The sequence below is a fragment of the Mobula birostris genome, chromosome 18 (genome assembly GCF_030028105.1).
Source record: "Mobula birostris isolate sMobBir1 chromosome 18, sMobBir1.hap1, whole genome shotgun sequence".
NCBI lineage: Eukaryota > Metazoa > Chordata > Chondrichthyes > Myliobatiformes > Myliobatidae > Mobula > Mobula birostris.
Genome location: NC_092387.1, coordinates 54,737,730 through 54,760,510, shown reverse-complemented (window position 1 = coordinate 54,760,510; position 22,781 = coordinate 54,737,730). Strand labels below are relative to the sequence as shown.

Genomic DNA, 22,781 nt, shown 5'->3' with positions numbered 1-22,781 from the left:
TTGGCATCAGCCTTTAATATAGAACATAGAACATAGAATAGTACAGCACATTACAGGCCCTTCAGCCCACAATGTCATGCTGACCCTCAAACCCTGCCTCCCATATAACCCCCCACCTTAAATTCCTCCATATACCTGTCTAGTAGTCTCTTAAACTTCACGAGTGTATCTGCCTCCATCACTGACTCAGGGAGTGCATTCCACGCACCAACCACTCTCTGAGTAAAAAACCTTCCTCTAATATCCCCCTTGAACTTCCCACCCCTTACCTTAAAGCCATGTCCTCTTGTATTGAGCAGTGGTGCCTTGGGGAAGAGGCGCTGGCTATCCACTCTATCTATTCCTCTTAATATCTTGTATACCTCTATCACGTCTCCTCTCAACTCCCAGTGTACATTTGCTTCACTTCTCCTTAACATTGCTCCTCTGATGTCTAGAACGCTTCTTTCAAGACCAGAACATTTTCTCCTTCTGTGCTCATGGCAATCAGCAGATCACTTTGGTTACACAATCAGCGATCAAAACCTTGCAAAGTTTTTATCCACCAAGCTGTGAAGAGCCTTAGGCAAAGATTTGACTCAGTCTTGAGTATGAGGAGACCCATTGTGTGTGTTGCTGATCAAGCAATGCTGACTGTTACGTCAATGTTCCCATCTGTATCAGTGTGGGAGAGATGTCTCTGTGGATGTCTTTGATCCCAATAACTCCTACAGTGGTTAACAAATATTGTTTGTCTAAGGCTAGATTAAGTGTGGTTTCTGCATGGCTCACTCATTTTGTTCTGACCTACCTGGTGCCTTCTCAACCTGATTCATTTTAGCATTTGGAGCTTGCTTGGGCTTGTAGTCAACTGCCATTCCACAAAGTTAGAAGTAAATGCCGGTTATACTGCCAGAGCTATCTTTCTACATGTCATAATTCTTCCCAATGATGTGTCACGGTTTTACTTTGAAGATTTTTCCATTTAAACTTGAGTTGTTTCTGCCCATCCTTCCCTATTAAGGTTGTCTTGTTTTCATTGTAATATTTAATGGGTAGCTGTTCCATCTGCAGTTCTGCACCTTTCCCGTAAAGTCTATAAAAGCTTGCCAGGTTTTAAGTTCAAGGGTGTTTGTCTTAACTTGTTATGAAACAGATTAATGCAATGTTTGTTAACACCTTCCTGAAACATCTGTGTGTTTGTTGCCATTTCTGCTTATGGCATATACACTATATGATCCCTGTTGCTTCGTGCCAAACTATGAAGTTTTCTTTTCTGTTGTCATTTTACATTGCCACTGAAATTGCTCTCGCTGTTTCCCTTGGCCTTGGATCAACAGGCTGCGGTAATGTGACCCTTTGGCAGCGAAAAATACTTGGCTGTTCCAAATCACCAAGATTGTCAGCTGGCAGACCGAACGTTTCAGACTACCCAAGATATTGCAAAGCAGGCATATCACATGACTCCCCAACCGTGATCAAGATCAGCGTAAGAACACAAACCCTAGACACAAAGAGAGCTGCACGCCCATGCTTAAGGATATACTGAACAACGATATTGTGAGATCAGCTTCCAACTCTTGGATTTTCTGTGCTGGAAGCCAGGTTGGGTTTCTGTGGCCCTTGTGAGTCCACAAAGATGTTGTGTAATTTCACAAGCGTAAAATGTTAACAAGTTCAGTCTTGTGGGGAGCATGTTTAGCACAGTTGGAAAGAAGTAATTCATTTATCAAGTTGGAATAGGAAGCATGACAGGATCTGCTAAGAAATGGTTTGATGCTGTGATGGGATAAGACTGGTCTGGATAAATAAAATCACAGAGTCAGGCGCTCTCCGCTCCTCTAATATCCCTTATGATTTGATCTGTTCCATAGTATGACATTAGCAACATCTCAGTTCTTGCCCTCACCATGTGGCAAAGCGTCTAACTAATGGTGCCCAGAGGAAATTTCTTACGGAGAAGTGTATACTTGTAGACTGGATTTTGCTGGTAGTTCCCTGGTTTAACCGGCTATCAGGCTTGAGCCTGCTGCACGGATCCACATGTTCCAAGGTCCAGTGAAAAACATTGAGCCTGATGCAGAGCAAAATAGAGCAAAGGATCCATCAGCTCTTTCATCTAATTAGGAATTGTAAAGTTCTGGGGAAGGTTAGAATAAGGCAAGTTACATTTCATTAAAAAATCAGTTTTTGCAATAATGTTTAAAATTATTTAATCATTCTTCGATTTTTTTCCAAATGTAACTCAAAAATAGAATTAAACTGTTAAGTGCTTCTGAGTGTCAAAGACAATCAGAAATATTGATAGTGTTTGAGAGCAGGCCAAGCTTGGCTTGGGAATTTGCTTCTGAACAAAGGGGTTTAGAGGAGTTTCATGGGCTGAACTGTTTCAGATGCCAACTCCCATGTCAAGCTGATCACCTCACTTGAAACCCAACCGACATTTGTAGTCTTGTGGTTTGGAATCCCAGACTTGCACGATCACTATTCTGGCTCCTGACAAGGTAGGGTTATTAAAATGAGGATTGCAGGTAGCTCAACCCACTAAGGAAGTTCTGGATTATTCCCATCAACTTCTCTGTTCCTCGAGTCCTACTATCTATCAAATCCACTTCCGTTTTCATTGGATCTCAGTTAAGCAAGGTCTTGATTTTTATCTTTGTTTCAATCTTTTCACAGTTCTCTATTCTATCTCTGTGACCTCCTCTTGCTGTCAAAACTCTGCAATGTTTGCAGTTTTTTAAAACTTCTGACCTCTTGATCAATCCCAAAATGTAATCCCTCCACCATAGGTGGCCTTGTCTTCAGCTGTCAAGGCTCTAAGCTCTGAAATTCCACTGTGAATCCTCTCCTTCCTCCACCAAATGTCCTTTAAAACCAACATCTTTAAGCAATGCTTTGGTCATCTCTCCTAACATCTCCTTGTGTGTCTTTGCATCCTATTTGTTTGAAAAAGCGTCCTGGGTTAGATTAGTGAGGAAGTTATTGAATGGAAGTTATTGATCTGTTCCGTTTTATTTTATTTCATTTAGAGATACAGCACAGTTACAGCCTTCCTGGCCCAATGAGCCCACACTGTGCATTTATACCCATGTGTCCAATTAACCTACTGGCTCATACGTCTTTGGAATGTGGAGGAAACTGGAGCACCCGAGGAAACCCATGCACTCATAGGGGGAACATAAACATTCCTTATAGACAGTGGTGTGAATTGAAATCAGGTCACTGGTGCTGTAATAGCATTACGCTAACTCTGCTGTGTCATCTCTATTTCCATGATGGTGACTAGCTGGTAATTCTGTGGAGAAGTATGGCCAGTTTTGGTGGCAATGTCAGTACAGCTTGGACTGATTTGCCTGGCCAATGAGTGCAGATGTATAGTTGTTCCCAACTTGCAATTGCCAAAGTATGTAAAGCTGGTACATGCAAGTGAGTAGGAAGCAGCTGGGATGGGTTTTCTGGCTGCTGCTGGGCAGTAGGCATCTTCTGCCATGCAGAAACTTGGTTTGCAGCCACATTTCTGCCTTGCAGACGTTTTGGGTTGCAAACTCTTTAGAGGAACAGAACCGTAACCTGGAGACAACCTGTACAGAAGGTCAAACTGGAGTACACTTGACATCTTGCTCTGTCTGGAGTTCATGTCTAGAGTTGTTCTGTAATGTACTGAGCTGAAGGGCTAAATCTATATACTGTCCCATCGACTTTATATACTCTGTCCCATTGGCGTGGCCCCATTCAATTAACTAAGGCAGGAAAAGTAAGTGAAGTTTTAAAAAAGCTTCTAAAATTAATGAACTGGTTTATTATTATCACATCAGAATCAGAGTCAGGTTCAGAATCAGATTCATATCACTGACACATGTCATGAAATTTGTTGTTTTGCAGTAACAGTATCTTGCAATACATAAAAAATGTTATATATGACAAGAAGATAAACATTAAATTCAGTAAATAGTGCAAAAATAGTGTGCGGTAGTGTTCATGGATTGGTTCTTTGTCCGTTCTGAAATCCAATGGCAGAGAGGAAGAAGCTGGTCCTAAATCATTGAGTGTGTGTCTTCAGGACATGTTCCAAAGTCCAGTGAAAAACATTAATTTGTATGTTTTCAAGATAAATTATTTCACAGCATTTTTTCATTGAAGTTGTACAAAAGGAAACTAATGTCAGAATGCAAAACTCAGTGCTACAGTTACAGAGAAAGTGCAGTGCAGACAGACAATAAGGTTCAAGGACACAATGAAGTAGATGTTGAGGTCAAGAGTCCATTCTACACTTGAGAACCATTCATTAATCTTATAGCAATGGGATAGAAGCTTTCCTTGAGCCTGGTGGTACGTGCTTTAAGTCTTCGGTATCCATTCAATAATATTTTAACAGTGGGATAGAAGCTATCCTTGAGCTTGGTGGTACATGTTTTAAATTTTTTTGTATCTTCTTCTTGATGAGAGGGAGGAGCAGAAAGAATGTCTCATGTGGATATGGCCTTTGATTACGTTGGCTACTTCACTGCCACAGTAAGAAGTGCAGAGCCCATAAATAATATTTTATTGACTTGACGTTTACAATGGGTTTAAGAGAACTTATTTTTAAATTTTATGTTCATATGCATAATAATTTTGGGGCTTCGGTCTTTATAAATGAAAGTACTGAGTACAGGAGTTGGGATGTTATATTTAATTGATATAATACATTGGTGAGGCCTAATATGGTGTATTGAATTCTGGTCAGCTACCAGCTGGAAAGATATCAATAGAAATGAAAGACTGCAGGGAAATTTTGCAAGCATGTTTGCAGGCACTTGGTGCCCTGCGTTATAGCAAAAGACCGAATAGGTTTCGACTTTTTTTCCCTGGAGTGTAGGAGATTGAGGGGAGATTTGATAGAGGTATACAAAATAATGAGGGCATAGATAGGGTAAATGCAAACAGGATTTTTCCACCTAGGTTGGGTGAAAGGTGAAATGTTTAAGGGGAACTTCTTCACCAGAGGCTGCTGGGAGTGTGGAAAGCACTGCCAGGGGAGTGGTGGATGTGGGTTTGATTTCAGCATTAAAGAGAAGTTTGGATAAGTACATGGATGGAAGGCATATGGAGGGCTATGGTTTGGGTGCAGGTCAAGGGGACTAGGCTGAATAATAGTTCGGCCAGATTAGGTGGGCTGGAAAGCCTGTTTCTGTACTGCAGTGTTCTGTGACTCAAAGGCGCTGTATGTTTAATATGGGTTGAAGAGAATTTATCATTTTTAAATTTTATATATATTTCTTTGTTTGGAAGTATGTCTGAGACACTTTGACTCAGTGGAAAGAGCTGAGCTGTCAATGCTGTCAAGGGCAGGGCCTCAGATCCTCCACCCCCTGGCGTAATTGATAACTCTGGATATAGTTCTGCCTGGTGGGACAGCTATGGCAACAGTGCCTGGATGGTATTAGGAAACGATGGCATAGGCAATTTGAAATGTCGAGTTTTACAGAGGAGAACATTGAATGCGTAGGTGGATGTGCCCGTTCACTGGGGCCAAGTGTCCCTGAGCTGCTTGTGCATGAGGAACAGAGATCATCAGCTCTTTAAAACCAGGGAAAGCAACTTGCACTCCCGCCTGTATCCACCAAACCTATTCTTAATAATGCACAAACATTTTAAAGCAGGATATTACTGTCAAAATGGCATTTCAAAGGAATCTGTGTAGGCTAACAGGAAGAGAGGTCTGGAATTTCTATTGCTAGAGGCAGTTGTTAGTATGGCTTGTTACCACGGTGTTTCTTACCAGGGTCACTCGAACCAAAACAGTGAGTGGTTCATTGTGATGTGGACAGGCTGGAAATGATGCTGTCTGCATCTTCTGCTGTGAATTCAGCGGAGGGTTTATATATGGTGACATGGAAATTATGTTTGCATTTTCATTTCCTGAGTGTGGCTGGTTGTCACAAAACTCACCCTGACAGTTCCTTACCACCAGGCAACCGATTCCTCTCGCGACGTTTTTTCATGCAAGACAGTTGCTTTTCAGAGTCCTTTTGCTCTGCGCTATTCCTAGCGACAGATGCCAGGATAAGAACTGTTTCCCAGGAAGATTTCTGTCACGGTGCTGCCTTCGGCCCAAGGAGTGACCTTTAGTGAATAAAGCAAAACCTTTTACAGAGATGCACAGGTCTCTTCCGGAGCAGGCTCAGAGCAAGATTCTGCTCCTGTTTCCTTCCCTCGAGTCAGCCTGCATTAGGAGGAGCGATCTGACCAGCCTCTCCACACACAAGCAACAATTGCACTTGTCAGTGTTGAAATCACTAATTTTAGTCAGGTAATTCTCCTGTAACATTATCTCTGAAACAGCGTACCATGAAGGAGGCAAAGATCTAGGTTGTCTTCTGCTGTCTCATTTACTCATTCCAACATAATAACATCAGCATTGAGGGGTTTCTATTAGAATTCTTACCAATCTAACCCTCTAAAAAATGCCCTGCTGTTTAACCTCCATCTCACACCTTTCCTTGCTCTCATTTTACTTCCTTTTACTTCACCTCCCCCAGGGTCAGGATTGCAAATGTTAGAACTGGTGGACTAAGTGTGGTAAACAGGACAAGGATTTGATAGCAATTGTTATAATAAGAAATATTTCTCCATAGCAGGGGCTTAATGAAAATACAGGAAATAGAGGGATTATGGATCATGTACGGGCAGAAGAGATTTAGTTTAATTCATCTTCGTGTTGGGCACAGACATTGTGGGCCAAAGGGTCCCTGTGCTGTAGTGTCCTAGACAGATATTTGAAGTTGTTAAGGCAACGGAGGCTCCAGATCAAGTGCTGGCGCATAGAATTAGAGTGGATCAGTACTAGATGATGGACATAGACACCGGTTCTCTGATGTATGAGGGCAAAGCGATGAGTAAGAGGGTTAGGAGGAAGCTGAGGGAAATAAGATCACAGGATGCATTACGTGAATAACTGACAAGGTGGATCCACTCACCCAAGCTTATGGAAAGCTAATAGGATGCCTACAACCCTGGCCATTCTCTTTTCTCTCTTCTACCTTTCTGGAGAAGATAGAGGGGCTTGAAAGCCTGGGTGTCCAATCTTAGGAACAGCTTCTTCCCCACTGCTATCAGGCTTCTGAACCAATCCCCTCCTTAACAACCCCTTTGTTGTTTTCCAGTTATTGCTGAATATATCACTATATTTATTAATATTACCATATATACTGTTTACTCTGAACTTCACACAGGCAAGGAATTTCATTCCATCCTGGTGTACATGACAATCTGAATCCAAATATTTAAGTATGGAGCCTAGACAGGCTGCCAGAGGCAGTGATAGAAGCAGGTATGCTTGTGGAGCTTAGGAGGCTGTTAGATGCTTGAAACAGAAGGGAATGGAGGAATATGGATCATATACAGTCAGGAAATATTTTGTTTAATTCACCATCGTATTCGGCATAAATACTGTGGGTTGAACGGCCCTGCTCCTGTGCTGTGCTGTTAAGAAATTGAATTTCTCACTCAGGCCGAACCAAGACCATGTGCTGGTGACACTGGTGATGGCTATTTAATGATTAGTATGGACAGAAGGGCAGAAGGGCTTGTTCCTCTGCTGTATGCCTCCATGATAGGTGGAAGATGGAATCAGAATCAGGTTTAATATCACTGGCATATGTTGTAAAAATCATTGTTATGCACCAGCAGTACATTGTAATACATCCTAATGCTAAATGAACTATAAATCACATGAAGAAATATTTTATATAACTAAATTAAGTAAGTAGTGCAAAAAGAGAGCAAAAAAAAGAAGTAAAACTTCAGTGAAGTTGTGTACTTGGGTTTATTGTCCATTCAGAAATCTGATGCCGGAGAGGAAGAAGCTGTTACTGAAACATTGAGTGTGCGTCTTTAGGCTCCTAACCACTTCTCAGTGGTGGCATTGAGAAGCGGCCATGTCTTGCATGTTGAGAATCCTTATTAATGGATGCCAGCTTTTTGAGACATTGCCTTTTGAAGGTGTGTTCGATGCTGGGGAGGCTAGTCCCCATGATAGAACTGGCTGAATTTACAAACCTCGGCAGCTTTTCTCGATCCTGTGCAGTGGCCCCTCCGTCCCAGATGGCAATGTCATGCGTCCTGTTGCTTCTGGTAGTCAGCTCAGTGGTGATGGAAATGATGACAATTAACCTACTGGGATTTGCGATTATCACTTAACAAAACTGACAACAATTTTACGAATGTTGTGACTGTGTGCCTCGGTGTGCCAAATCATGGTAGAAACAACATAACTCTGCCAAGCTGACTGTTTGGGAACCTCCCTCGCTGAAATCAAGGAATATCACTTGAACTAATGTGAATTTCAGCTCTTTATACCACAGCCCTAGCTTCAAAATATCCTGAAAATCATGTGCTTATTTATGAGTCTAATTGCATTTCTAACAGCATTCTGCCATAATGAGTGTTTAACAGATAAGTACTTCTAAAATTATTTTCATCGATGAGTTTATAATTTTGTCACATATTTTACAGAAGGAACTTTAAAGTATGAACTTCCTTAAGCATAATTTTATGGAATTTCAGAACTTTATTTATATGCATGTTCTGATATTTATTTAGCTTTCTAGATAATGTTGAAAAATTAATTCAAAATTGCACATTTTCTTTCTGTGAGAGTTCTTCTAACATGATTGGCTGCTCAGGTGGTTGGACTTTGGGGGAGTCCCTCTGTTTTGGTGCCTGAGTACAGCAGGTGCCAGGACAAGGAAAGTTCTTGCCACAGAGACACGAGACACTTGTGGGGAGTTTTCCAAAGTCAGTGGCAAATGCTGTAACTTTACCACTGACTGGAAGCCATGGTCCATTTATCTGGCCAGGGATACAGTGCCAACTTGCCAATGAGACTGCCAGCAATCTGTGCCTTCCTTATGGTACAGATCCAGGTAAAGGATGTTTGTAATGGCTCCAGAATCCCTAATCAGTGACACACACTGCAGGATAAACCATGTGCCTTGCCTTCAGGCATCTTTGGGAATGTCAGATCCTTTGGGAAAGTGATATAAATGATGCATGTGTGAGCTGGCATTGGGTGGAGTGCATTACCATAACATCTTATTTCAGTTTCAACTTCCCTGTATTTGATTTTTCTCTCGCTCTCTCGCTTTCTCTCAGTGCTTCTTATTGACCTTTCATGAAACATGGTTCTTGTTTCCACGTCTCTTAACCTGTCATTTCTTTGCATTGTCCTCAGCAAGATATGGCTATAACGGATATCTCAGCTCAAGTAAGTTATTGGTTTGGCACAATTAGTTTCCCCTTGAATTGTTGCCTCCTGTTTGATTTCTTTTCCCAGTGTTCTCCCCCAACCCAGCTGACTCTCCTGTTTTGTTCCAATTTTCTACCCTCGCCCTTCCAGTTGGAGTGCAGTGATGACTTTTTTTTTAATTAGCTTTTGTTTTTGCAAGCCGTTTGTCAATTAGAATAGTGTGATTAGAACGCGTTGGAATTAAGATTTCGTTTGGAATATTGATCCTTCTGTTCTACAGCCTCATTGGACCTAACTACAACCTAAGCTCATAAGGTCAAATGTCTGGTCTCTCTGGTCTGAAGTAGAGGGTTTCCTTTTCCTCTTTCTCAAGCTTGGATATGGTTTCACAGCTACAGGTTCTGTTCCAAATGGCCTTCACTTAAAACCATGCTTAACAGAAACTGGGGAATAATCACGTTTGAATCTTTACATGTATTGACTCAGTTTCTCCCGCGCTTGAGAGGGGTTGATTAGTTACCAAACAAAATTGGACATTCTGACTAAGTTGTGCCTTCCAAACCCAAAGTTGGATGACAACCTGCCCAAAACCAGTAACCTGATCACACCTTGGAGACTATTTTGAGTCTATTTACTTATTTATTCGAGATCGAGGCATCACTGACAAATCCAGCATTTCTTACCCTGAGATTCTGTTGGTGAGGTTGTTGTCACCTTGAACCAGGCAGTAATGGGGCATGGGTTATGATGCACTTGGTCTGCGGGGCTATTTCAGTGGCCAATCACTCATCAACTGCATTGCTGTGTCTGAAGCAAAATGAGGGCCAGGTAAGGTAGCACAGATTCCTTTTCTGAAAGACATTTGTGTACCACATGGGGATTCTACAATGATCTATTTGTTAGCAGCCATTCTTTTCATAAACTCCACAGATGTCGTGTTGGGATTTTGAAAACTGCATCTCTGGATTGATAGTATAGTCTGCTGGGCCTCTAGTCTGGTAGTTTAACCATTGCAGCACCAATGGAACTCTGGTATACAAAAATTATGGGTGGGGGGTGTATAGATAGGGTCAATGCAAGCAGGCTTTTTCCACTGAGGTTGGGTGAGGCTAGAACTGAGTTGAAGGTGAAAGGTGAAATATTTAAGGGGAACCTTCTTCAATTAGAGGGTCATGAGAGTATGGAATGAGCTGCCAGTGAAAAATAGTTGATGCGGGTTTGATTTCAACTAAGAGGAAATTGTGTAAGTATGTGGATAGCAGAGGTATGGACGACTAAGGTCCAGATGAGGACAATGGGACTAGGAGAGTTGGACACAGACCATAGAGCCCTGTGACCCTATGACTCCTCTGGGTTTCTCCTGGTTAGTTGTAGCAAGCTATGGGGACATGGGAAGTTGAATGAAACAGTGGAGGAAAAGTGTCCAGACCAGCAGCTTCAGATGCTAAGAGAGTCGAGGAGCAGGAAGGACACAGCCTCAAAATATAAGGATGTCCCTTTAGCACAGAGATGAGGAGGTATTTCTTTAGCCAGAGTGTGGCGAATCTGTGGAATTCATTGCCAAGGACAGCTGTGGAGGCCAAGTCATTGGATATATTTAAAGTGAAGGTTGATAGGTACTTAATTAGTAAGGGTGTCAAATTTCATTGGGAGAAGGCAGAAGAATGGAGTTGAGAGGGAAAATAAATCAGCCATGATCAAGTGGTGGAGCAAATTCGATGGGCTGAATGGCCCAATTCTACACCTATATCTTATGGACATATGGACACTAATAAAGCCTTGCACTGCTGCTGGAGGCAACACTGGTCTGCCCACTGATTGAGAATAATTGCAGGATTTACTGGCAATATCTGCCAAGCAGTCCCCTGGCATCGACCCCACTCCATCCCGATTTATAGGCTGCTTGCTCTCCAAGCATATTGTACGAGCAGAAGAATCCTAAAGGTTGTTAAAATAATCCTTGTGTGAAGCTGGCATAGGGCCTGGTCAGTGACATGGGTACCTGGGAGGAAGCCACAGTCCTAGTGGCTGAGCAAGCACTTTTAATGGTGTCATTAACAAAACAAACGAGGAAGGCATCCTTCACTGTATTATTATCAAGACCCAAATTTGGATTGTAGCCTTTGTTCCGGTCTGTTTTCATGGCATTATTACCACATTAAAAATTGTGTGGTCCCTTACTGTTCAACGCTGCTGTAGCGTGAGAGCAGCAATACAAGGAATGAACTTGGGAATGCCATGGCACTGGGACATTGGCACCATCCAGTCTCTTTGTTCAGGTGAGAATAAGAATCAGGTTGATATCACTGGCATATGTCATGAAATTTGTTATTTTGCGGTAGCAGTGCAATACATAAAAATGCTACAAACTACAAGAAGAAAGATATATTAAAATAAATTAAATAAGTGGTGCAAATAAAGAGCAAAAATAGTGAGGTAGTGTTCATGGGTTGGCTCATTGTCTGTTCGGGCACCTGATGGTGGGAGTGAAGAAGTTGTTCCTAAAATGTTCAGTGTTTGTCTTTGGGCTCCTGTGTCAGGTGGCTCAGATCTGGAGACGATCTACGCTGTTCACTCTCTGTCAACTGAAGCTATCAGCCAGGGCATTAAATAAACCAAACAGTCAAAATCTGTGTAAGTGAAATCACTTCAGAAGAGTTGAGTATCTTATCCATTAATTGCTCATCAGTGCACTCTAAACGTAGTATCTTTTTAAAATTTCTGACTGGGAAAGTGCAATGGTTTCCCTTGTATTGCCTCAGTGTGTGAAATGTAACCATCCCCATGAATCTACAGTCCCTCACTCATACTTTCCTATTTAACTTAAACTAAAAGCAGTGATTGCTGCTGTCAGATAGACTCTTCCCATTCTTAGATGAACACAGTAAACAGCAGGTGGTGCTGCTACTTAAGGAATAAGTTAGCACAGAAGGTCAGAGTGTGTATTTGTACAGGCACACACCACATACACACCGGCACTCACGGCTATCCCTTCTCACTGTCACAGGCACACTCACACCTGCATGGCTACAGCCGGAGACTGCACACGTACTCACATTGCAACTTAGTCTCACACTCACATGTTTACACACACACACACACACACACACACACACACGCACACGCAGACACATACGCACACGCACACACACACACACACACACACGCACGCTATCTGCATTTACACTGACGCGCACATTCTCAAGATTCAAAGTTCAAAGTAAATTTATTATCAAAGTACTTATGTGTCACCGTATATTACTCTGATATTCCCCAAGATTGTCTATTGTCCTATAAAGGAAAACAAAATGATTATCACTCCAAATCTGATGCAGCGCAAAAAAAAACAGTGAACACAATTTTTAAAAGGACATTAAAAAAACACAATAAATAACATGATTTACAAGATTGAAGTCTCTTGCAATTATGAAGAGACCATCCGGAAGCTTGTTTTGTTGAGGGCTGAAGATGCTGTAAAGCTTCCCCAGTGTGTCCTTGGCGTTCGTGCTAGAGGAGGGATGTAGACAGTGGTGATGAACACAGCAGTAAAGTCTCTGTGCAGGCATTGTGGCCGGCATTCAACTGCATGATGTTCAATTGCTACAAAGACGCTTGCTCTTATTCCCACACATTCACTTGTGCTGATATTAGCATTAGTGAGTGTGTGGGAATGAGTAAGTAACAAGCTTAATCCCTTTTACTTACTCTCCCTGAATTACGGGAAAATTCTGCAGTGTTGGGCCCCGAGTAAAGTGTGGAAGATTGGATGTGTGCCCCTAGCAGATGATAAGCTTTCTCAAGCCTCTGAGTGTTCCAGTTGCCAGCCCTGCAGATTTTGCCAAAAGATTCTATCTGATAGCTTGCTGGGTGAACAGTTGGGATTTCACGCTCTGCGTGGAAATGGATCAGCTCATCCCCACCTGGACATCTGAATGATGGTAGCTGATTGTATCCAGAGAGCTGGTCTTCAGCCATCTTTTCCTTTGCTGGTGAGGAGGTCGGCCTTTAACCTGCAAAGGAGGCCAAAACCGGAGAGGCGATAAGGAGACTCACGTAATGTGGCAGCAGATAAAAATGCAGTAAGGTTTCCTGGACATTTATCCTTCCAATTGCAAACTGTTCATTGCATAAACTGAGAATAAATGCAAGACAAGCTCGTCATTTGCCTCGCTGCGCGTAAATAGACAGCAGCCGTCTGGATCATTCGAAGTCCTCAGTGAAACTGCCACCTTGCGTATTCTCAAACTAATGCTGTACATGTTTGACAACACACAGATGAATCCAGGAGTTATCAATGCGGGGGTTTGAATCTAACCAGCAGCTGACGTTAGACTCAACCGCCACAGATTGCTCCAAGCTACTTTGGGGATTTTACTGCTGTTGTCCAGAGAATAGAGGAAATGTCCTCTGTAATGCACAAGAGCAATATTTTTCAAAAGTGCCATTGGCCTCTATTGAAAGTGCAATGAGCTCAATAAGTTATTCTGACATTTTCTGATGCTTGGTGATCACTTCAGTAAGATTTAGAATAATGATCAGAAAATATAAATTAGACCTGTCTAATTACACTGTAGCACTCAACCAGGTTGCATGCTAGAGTCAGAATCCAATCCTGTTGTAAAGATTTGATTTAAGCTTGCAAAAATGCTCAGCATCTTATAAATCAAAGTTTCAAAGTCATTAATGGTAAGTGAGTAATATAGCAATCATTATAATAGTGTTTCCAACAAGTAATTTGTTTATGCAAATAAATGTGAGAAAGCTTAAATAGTTACTTGTATTATTGTTGATCTCTCAACAACTTCACTAAATGTTAATTTATCCAAATAATCTGCAATTGTTCATAAGGCAATTATTGCATAAACTAATGAAGCATTGGTGACAGTCACACATTATCAGCACTTGGGCCCTGTTCCTATGCTGTCAGAGTGAAGGTAAAGCACCTCATGATTTAGTATCACTTAGACTGGAATCAATCTCACCATTGACCAAATGTTTTGATGGCCAGACACATTTTCTTTTTTAGAAGTTGCTTTATGGAGTTTGCATATTCACTGCCACTGGCCATTTCTCATGTGGCCTTTTGATGGGAAGTTAAAATGAATTAAAATGTGAAATGGGATTGTTCAGAGGGCTGGAATCGAAACAATGGACTGCATGGCCACTTTCCACGTCTATAAGAAATATGAACACAATGGGTCAGACAGAGCAGAGCAAATTGTGACTAGAAATGGCAGTTTAATCCATTGTTTCTATGCCAGCCATCTGAAAAATCCAATTTCCCCTTTTAATTCAGTTGAACTTCCTATCCAGAGGCCACATAATAAATGTCCAAAGGCAGTAAATATATACCGTGTATATATATATATATATAGTTCATTCAGGAATCTGATGGCAGAGGGGCATAAGGTGTTCCTGAAATGTTCAGTCTAAATGGAGGACACCAACTGAATGTCAGCAAGGTTTTTCTTACCTGTTCTTAATTGGGATTAGTACTCTTCCCTCTTTCCCTGCACAATATTGAACTGCCAATACAAAACTGAGTCATTAGTGGTTATCGTCTCCAAGGTGCAGCAGTGGGGACTGTTTTTGGGACATAATAGGACCTCTGTTTATTGATGTAACCACTCAGTCTCCAGCATAAGACCTAATGCTGGTTCTTTAGTGTTGAACTATGGTTTTGGGAGCTGGAAGTAGCAAGAAAACAGGTCATTAAGGAAACAAACTTAGGCTTCTCTGGTGTTGGGAAGTTGTGCCACAGAGCCATTGAAAGTAGGACTGCACTGGGCTTTGTCCCCCACAACGACTGCCTTACTTTCACCAGGCTGCAGTTGCAAACACTTTCCTAAGCCTGAGATAGTTGAAAAGTCACCAAATCCATCCTGACCTTCCTATTGGAGATACAAAAAGCTGCAGATATTGGAATCTGGAAGAGCATGCAATCTGCTGGATGAACTCAGCAGGTTAAGCAGCATCTGTCAGGGTAAAAGGATTGTTGACAATTTAGATCAAACCCCTGCAACAGGACTAACCTCTCTGTTGCCTCCTCACATATGAATCAAGACCTCCACTAGTAGAATGGAGGAGAGTCTTATCCTCTCAAAAACAAGAGATTCTGCAGATGCTAAAAATTGAGAGCAACGCACACACAAAATGCTGGAGCAACATAACAGGTCAGGCAGCGTCTATGGAAGGGAATAAACAATTGACGTTTCAGGCCAAGAGCATTTATCAGGACTGGAAAGGAAATGGGGAGGACGCCAGAATAAGAAGGTGGGGGTACAGGAAGGAGTACAAGCTGGCAGGTGATGAGTGAAGCCAGGTGAGGGGGACAGTAGAACACACCCCCAGTGACTGCTGAGCTTACCATCTCAAACAAGTCAAAGCCTGAGGAGACCCAGACAGTGAAAGAGTATTCAAGTGGCCAGAGGGAAAGGGCATTACTCTGATTTTTTTTGTATAAATTAATTTTCATTTATTTGTGAATTATCACAGCAGCAGAATGAGAGGGGAAATCTGTTCTTCAGCTGCCCTCTGGCTTAGCACCATTTATATCCAAGAAATTCATCACATTGTGCTGTTTATTCAGAGATAGCTCAAGGAGCAGATGTGGCCCTTGTTGCCATCAATCATCCAATTACAGGCACTAAAACAGTGCCTCACAATCATCATCTGGTGAGTGCACTGTTATCTGAACAGTCAGACTAATGACAATTGCTTCTGACTGACTTGTCAGCGTCCAGGATAATGAATTGTAAGCATGGCTCTGCACGGCCTGTTTGACTCTTACCCCATCACAGATCACTAGCTTAGTTTGGCTCTGCCTGCTTTATCACTAGAACATATGATATTGATATTATTTTATTATTGTCATATGTACCAAGATACAGTGTAAAATTTGTCTTGTATACTGATAATGCAGATCAAATTGTTACACACTGCATTCAGTTAGAATGAGGTAAAATAATGCAGGATAAAGTGTAAAACCTACCGAAAAAGTGCAGGACAGTTAGGCAAAAAGTACAGTATCATAATAAAGTAGAGGTAGACTGTGAGGCTAAGATTCCATCTTATCATACCAAGCTCAGGAATGGATTCTACCCTCTTATCAAGAGCCAGGGAAAGTAGGTTAGAAGTTGGCCTTGAACCCCGCGGTACCTGCTTTTAGGCTTTTATGAGTCTTGATGAAGGACCTCAGCCTGAAACATTCCCCTTCGTAGATGCTGCCTGACCTGCTGAGTTCCTCCAGCATTTTGTGTGTGTTATTCTGGATCTTTTGTCCAATGGGATAAGGGAGAAGAGAGAATATCTGAGGCGGGGTTGGACTTTGATCACGCTGGCTGCTTTACTGAAGTGGCAAGAAGTATAGACAGAATTCATGGAGTTTTCTAAGATGTGCTGAGCTGTGCCCACAACTCCCTGCAGTCTCTTGTGGTCACATGCAGCACAGTTACATCCAAGTCATTATTCATCCAGATAGAATGGCATTTTTTGTGGTGCATTGATAACGCCGATGGGGACATGATGAATTTATTTAACTTCACGAAGAAGTCGAGGCGTTGCTGAGCTTTCTTGGCAGTTTAGTCAGAGTAAACAAGCTAGTTTAGTTTTACAGTGAAGGACAATAATAGCTGTAAGATGTTGCTAACATTTTGCTTTGATCGTTTATGGATTTGGGTTTGCCAGGAAAACTAGCATTGCCTTGGTTCTGACCGTGCAGCAAGCCCTCCATCACCTTGGTAGGTTAGGAGCCACAGATGTACCAAGCTGGGTAATAATGGCAGATCCCATTCCTGTAAGATTTTAGCTGTTGTTCTCAACCTCAGTCCACAGTGGTGCAACTGGTGGAGCTGCTGCCTCACAGTTCTAGTGTCCGGGGTTCAATCCTCACCTCTGGTGGTATGTGTGTTTGTGTAGTCTGCACACTCTCCCTGTGACTATGTTTCCACAAATGCTCCTGTTTCATAGTATAGGCCCTTCGGCCCACGATGCTGTGCCGTCATTTTAATGTACTGCAAGGTCAATCGAATGCTTTCCTCCCACATAGCCCTCCATTTTTCTTCCATCCATGTGCCTATCTAAGAGTCTATTAAACATCCCTAATGTATCTGCCTCTACCACCACAGCACTTGGCCGGGCGTTCCAAGCACCCACCACTGTCTGTGTAAAAAAAATTTCCCCTGCTCCCCCATACTTTCCTCTGATCACCTTAAAATTATGTCCTCTCTTATTAGCCATTTCTGCTCTGGGAAAAGGCGCTGGCTATCCATTCTATCAATGCGTCTTATTATCATATCCACCTTTATCATATCACCTTTCATCTTCCTTCACTCTAAAGAGAAGAGTGCTAGCTTACGCAACCTATCCACATAAGACATGCTCTCTAATCCAGGCAGCATCCTGGTAACTCTCCTCTGCACCCTCTCTAAAACTTCCAGTGACCGGAACTGAACACAATATTTCAAGTGTGATCTAACCAGATTTTTATAGAGCTGCAGCATTACCTCACGGCTCCTGAACTCAATCCCCCGACTAATGAAGTTCAACACACCATACTCCTCGACCACCCCATCAGCTTGCACAGTGACTTTGAAGGATCCTGCGATCCACAACCGTTGAAAATTACCCTGGTGCAGATGAGAGGAATTATCTGGTGGGAGAGTTGTCGAGAAAGTGGGAAGGATATGGTGGATTAGGGTAGGATTAGTATTATAACAGGTGCCTGAAAGAGAGAGTGGAACTGGCAGCCTGCTTCCATTCTGTATCTCTCAATAACTCCACCTATGGATCACAGAAAACCAATGTATCCACTGTGCTTCTGCTCCCAGTTGCCGTTTATTTTCAGTGTCTCTCCTCTTTCTTGGTATATTTGCCAAACTAACTCTCAGTGCCACAGGTGGCATTGAGCTGCCAAGGGCAGCATCTGTTACATAATCCATGATGTTTATTAATAGCTGTAAAAAAAAAGTCCTCGGCCTACCCGTGACTATGTGCCCAGCTGCCCGAGTACGTAGCATGGGGGTGGGGGGGAGTGTGGTCTCTGGTGGGCTGCAGCAGACCCCAACACTTGTCTGCGATGTACCAGCCTGGCTGTTGTACCTTCACTAACCTCCAGAAGTTGTCGCAGGCTAGAGCCGGCAGTCAGTGCTGACAGCTGTGCGTGATATTGTAGTTTGGGCTGCCTTTTATTCCTCATTTCAAACATTGTTGGAAAAGACACATACATACACACACACACACACACACACACTGCCAAAATCTATGCACACATTTTCTTTTGTACTTATACACACACCCACCCCCATTCAGACACATGTAACACCCATACACAACACTCCCCTTGGCACATTTCTGCATATACACACAACACACTCACTCACAAGCACAGGCACATTTTCATGCACACATTCCCATGTACATTTATGCAGTGCACAACCCTGAGATTTGTCTTCACACATACTGTATGAACGAACATTCATGCATGTATGCACACGCACGCAGACAGAAGTACATTCTCATCCACATACCTAGAAGCACACATTCGTATACATGCAGATACACTTTGTGGTCAATTTATTAAGTACACCTGTACACCTGCTGTTAATGAAAAATATCTAATCAGAATTAGGTTTAATATCACCAATATTTGTCATGAAATTTGTTAACTTGGTGGCAATACATAATAAATATAGAAAAATAAATAGATAAATCAATTACAGTAAGTATATATAAATGTATATTAAATAATTAGATTAATAGTAGTGCAAAAACAGAAATAATAAAATAGTGAGGCAGTGTTCACGGGTTCAATGTTCATTTAGGAACCAGATGGCAGAGGGGAAGAAGCTGTTCCTGAATCGTTGAGCGTGTGCCTCAGCTCCTGTACCTCCTTGCTGATGGTAACAATGAGAAGAGGGCATGTCCTGGGTGATGGGGGCAACCAACTAATCATGTTTCAGTATCTCAATGCAGAACAGCATGCAGGCATGGTCAAGAGGTTCAGTTGTTCAGTCCAAACCCCAGAATGGGGAGGAAATGACTTTGACTGTGGAATGATTGTTGGTGCCAGATGGGCTGATTTGAGTATCTCAGAATCGGTTGATCTCCTGGGACTTTCACATAGAGTCTCTGGAGTTTACAGAGAGTGATGCGAAAGACAGAAAGTATCCAAAGAGTGGCAGTTTTGTGGATGAAAGTACCTTACTAAGGAGAGGTGTGGGGAGAATGGCTGGACTGGTTCAAGCTGACAGTAACTCAATTAACCACGATCTACAACAGTAGTGTGCAACAGGAGTATCTCTGAATGCACAAGTCGGACCTGGAAGTGGATGAGCTACAGCAGCAGACGATCACAAATATAGACTCAGTGGACACTTTATTGGTACCAGGAGTGCCTAATAAAGTGGCCACTAAGTGTATATGCATTCCCCACCCCACATGTACACAGAAGGACCCAGTCATGTTCACATGTGTGTATAGAACAAGCACGAAGGCATGACTAAGTACTTTCATATCATTCTTGTACATCCATCTGCAAGCAAATGTATATGCAAACAATGCAAAGTAAAAAAAATGTAAATTTATTTATTATCAAAGTACATATGTATCACCATATGCTACCTTGAGATTCATTTTCTTGCAGGCATTTACAGGAAAATGAATAAATACAATTGAATTTATGAAAAGCTATACATGGCATCTGCACTGGAATTGGGGCAAATAGTCCCGGCGCCTTGCAGCCTTTCCATCCGTGCTGGTTGAGCGTCAGACTAGGAACTTGGCCCCAGAAAAGAGGTGAATGCTAAAGATACGGCAAGGTTGCCCCCAAACAAAGTGCAGGGAGGAATTTTAACCTTTTTTATACATAAACGAAGATTGACAAAAGAGGACAAATCGTGCAAATTAAGAAATAAATAAATAATACTGAGGACATGGGCTGTAAGGTCCTTGAAAGTGAGTCTGTCGGTTAAGAAATCGGTTCAGCATTGGGGTGAGTGAAGTTATCCACGCTGGTTCAGAAGCCTGATAGGCGCAGGGTAATAAATATTTTTGAACCTGGCGGTGTGGAACCTAGGTCTCCTGTACCTCCTGCCCGATGGTGGTAGTGAGAAGAAGCATGGACTAGATGCTGGGGGAGTCCTTGATTTTACACTTGTATCTACTCACTCACATATGTATTCAGGTTCAGACTGAGGTTTATTTATCAGATGTACTTTGAAACATATAGCGATACATGCAGTATACTTATGTATGTACTTGTGCACATGCCCGCATCTACAACTGGCCATGCGCGCTCAAGCACACGCAGACTCCACATGCACATACAACCATGCAGATGCACTCACAGGCAGAACTCTTCTTACCAAGAGCTGCCAGTTGCAGAGTTTGAGAGTTTAAGGCTGCTGTGTTTCCAAATACAATACATGGCATTTATTTAAGTTAATAATGAGCAGAAATCTAGGCAAATCACTTTCAGAGCGCTGTGCATAAAACCCAGCAGACGGCTGTGTGGACAAGCTTCTTAAATTATTTATCGCTGATTATGTTCCTTTCCCCTGCGCACCCTGTAGAATTATCAGTGGCTACTGATTACAGCGGGGGAGCTGCAGTTACTGTTCGATGAACACACACTCCCACGAGTGCATGTCATAGTTTATGAGTCGCCCATGTGGACAAAGCCACCTATATGTGCAGATTTACGTTTAAGAAATGAATGTTCAAAAAGTTATAAAGTGACATTGCAAATGGGGAATGTAAACACTGTACAGTTTGAAACTGATATATTACAGACTTAAAGGTGAAGTATGTGCAACTCCAGGTTTTGTGGGGATCTGTCCAGGGGATCATATCATCTTATCATTTGCCAGTAAAAACAGTTTTGAAGTTTGACTAAACATGGTCCAGAGAATGTTGAGAATACCTGAGCCAAAACCTTGCTCTTTAGCATTTCATGCCAGCCGGTATCTCAGTTCACCCCAATTTAACAGCCCATTAGTTATTTTCTTTCCAACTGCTGTGATTGGGGAGGGGCTAGTTAGACCAGCCAGTATTCTCTCAAATTTTGAAAAGCCTAGAGTAGATTGGATGTGGAGCAGATGCTCCCTATAGTGGAGGAGTCAAGGTCCAGCCTCTGAATAGAAGGAAGTCCCTGTAGAACAGAGGTAAGGAGGAATTTTTTTAGCCCGAAGTTAGTGAATCTATGGAATTCATTGCCACAGATAGCTGAAGAGGCCAAGCCATTGAGTCTATTTAAAGTTGATTAGCAAGAGTGTCAAAGGTTACAGATAGAAGGCAGGAGAATGAGGTTGAGAAAGATAATAAATTAGCAATGACAGAATGGCGAGCAGACTCAATGGGCCACATGGCCTAATTCTGCCCTCATGTCCTATGGTCTTATGGAATTATGGATGAGAGTGTTTCATGAAAGTTGAAATGCAAAAGTTCTTCAGGAGCTTGTCAAAGCCAATGATTCTCCTGGCTGAGGACAGGTTTCAGGTTAAAGCGGTCAGCCAATTAGGTAGTAAATGAGGAATTTATTCACTTGTAAATGGTTGGAATTCCCTCTCCAGGGTTTATGGATGCTATATTATTGAGTATATTCATTGGTGAGCAAAGATGGGTTCTTGGACACTGAAGCATAAAGACTAGGTTCATAGGTGGCAATAGAAACTAGTGTTGACATTGAATGGTAGAGCAGATACGATGCTGTTGATTGACCTCTTCCTGTCCAAACTCCAGTTGTGCCTCCGTCTACAGCAGGTTTGCTCTACAATTAAGAGCATCTTCCAGTCAAAACTAATCTTTTGCTAATTATGTTCTAGATGGTGTGGTTCAATGCTCATTCCAGCTGTGAGTTTGTTATAAGTAGGTGGTGATATCAAACCTTTCGTAGCTCTTTTAGAAGTGTTGGTGGAACTACAATATTACAACCTATTTCCACCGGCATGCTTTCCAGAGCAACACATCCCTGTCTTTGTTCTACCATTATTCAGCTTAAAATGTAAGTTTGGGGGAGTATTATACCCATACTCCTGCTGTGCCAAAGGCTGGTTTTCTGCAGAAATTCATGGGGTCAATAGCATGTAGCAAATGGAAAATAGAGTTCTATATCAAAAACCCCAATGTTCTGTGACCCCAGTCAATGGAGCCAGCTCCTTCTGTACCCTTCCCCTCTCAGAGCTTTGGTCTAACTGGACCTCGCTGAGCTGTTCCCCTGGGAATCTCTTTCCATTGTCCATCCATAATCCTATCAAGCTTCTCACAAGTTCACTGTGCCACCCCACGCGGATATAAAACAATATTGTTTGCCCTAAATTCACCTGAAACCAGGGCCCGTACAACAAACAGTGGTAGCTTCACTCCACCTGCCTTTTAAACATTCCAACCGAATCCCAGTACTTTGATGAAAATTATGCAGCAAATTATAGATTCTTATTTGGTGAAATATATTCAAATTCAGAGCAGGGATGCGTGGGCACAGAGTTATGTGGGTCTGTTATTTTTAAGTTGAAAGCCAGAATTAACGGTGTTTCCTTAATGCATTAAGTACTTTGGTTAAACATTGTCTCTA

At 42.2% G+C, this 22,781-nt stretch overlaps 1 protein-coding gene across 10 annotated transcripts in view; it reads left to right on the top strand.

The window, feature by feature from the left end:
* Positions 1–22,781, top strand: part of kcnma1a (potassium large conductance calcium-activated channel, subfamily M, alpha member 1a) — a 953,094-nt gene that overhangs the window by 802,668 nt on the left and 127,645 nt on the right. For 6 of the 10 annotated variants that reach the window (XM_072282726.1, XM_072282718.1, XM_072282720.1 and 3 more), the window contains one exon: positions 9,197–9,229. The exons of the other annotated variants lie outside the window; for them this stretch is intronic. In XM_072282726.1, the coding sequence (XP_072138827.1) occupies positions 9,197–9,229 (33 nt within the window). The remainder of the gene's footprint in view (positions 1–9,196; positions 9,230–22,781) is intronic. 10 annotated transcript variants of the gene reach the window in all.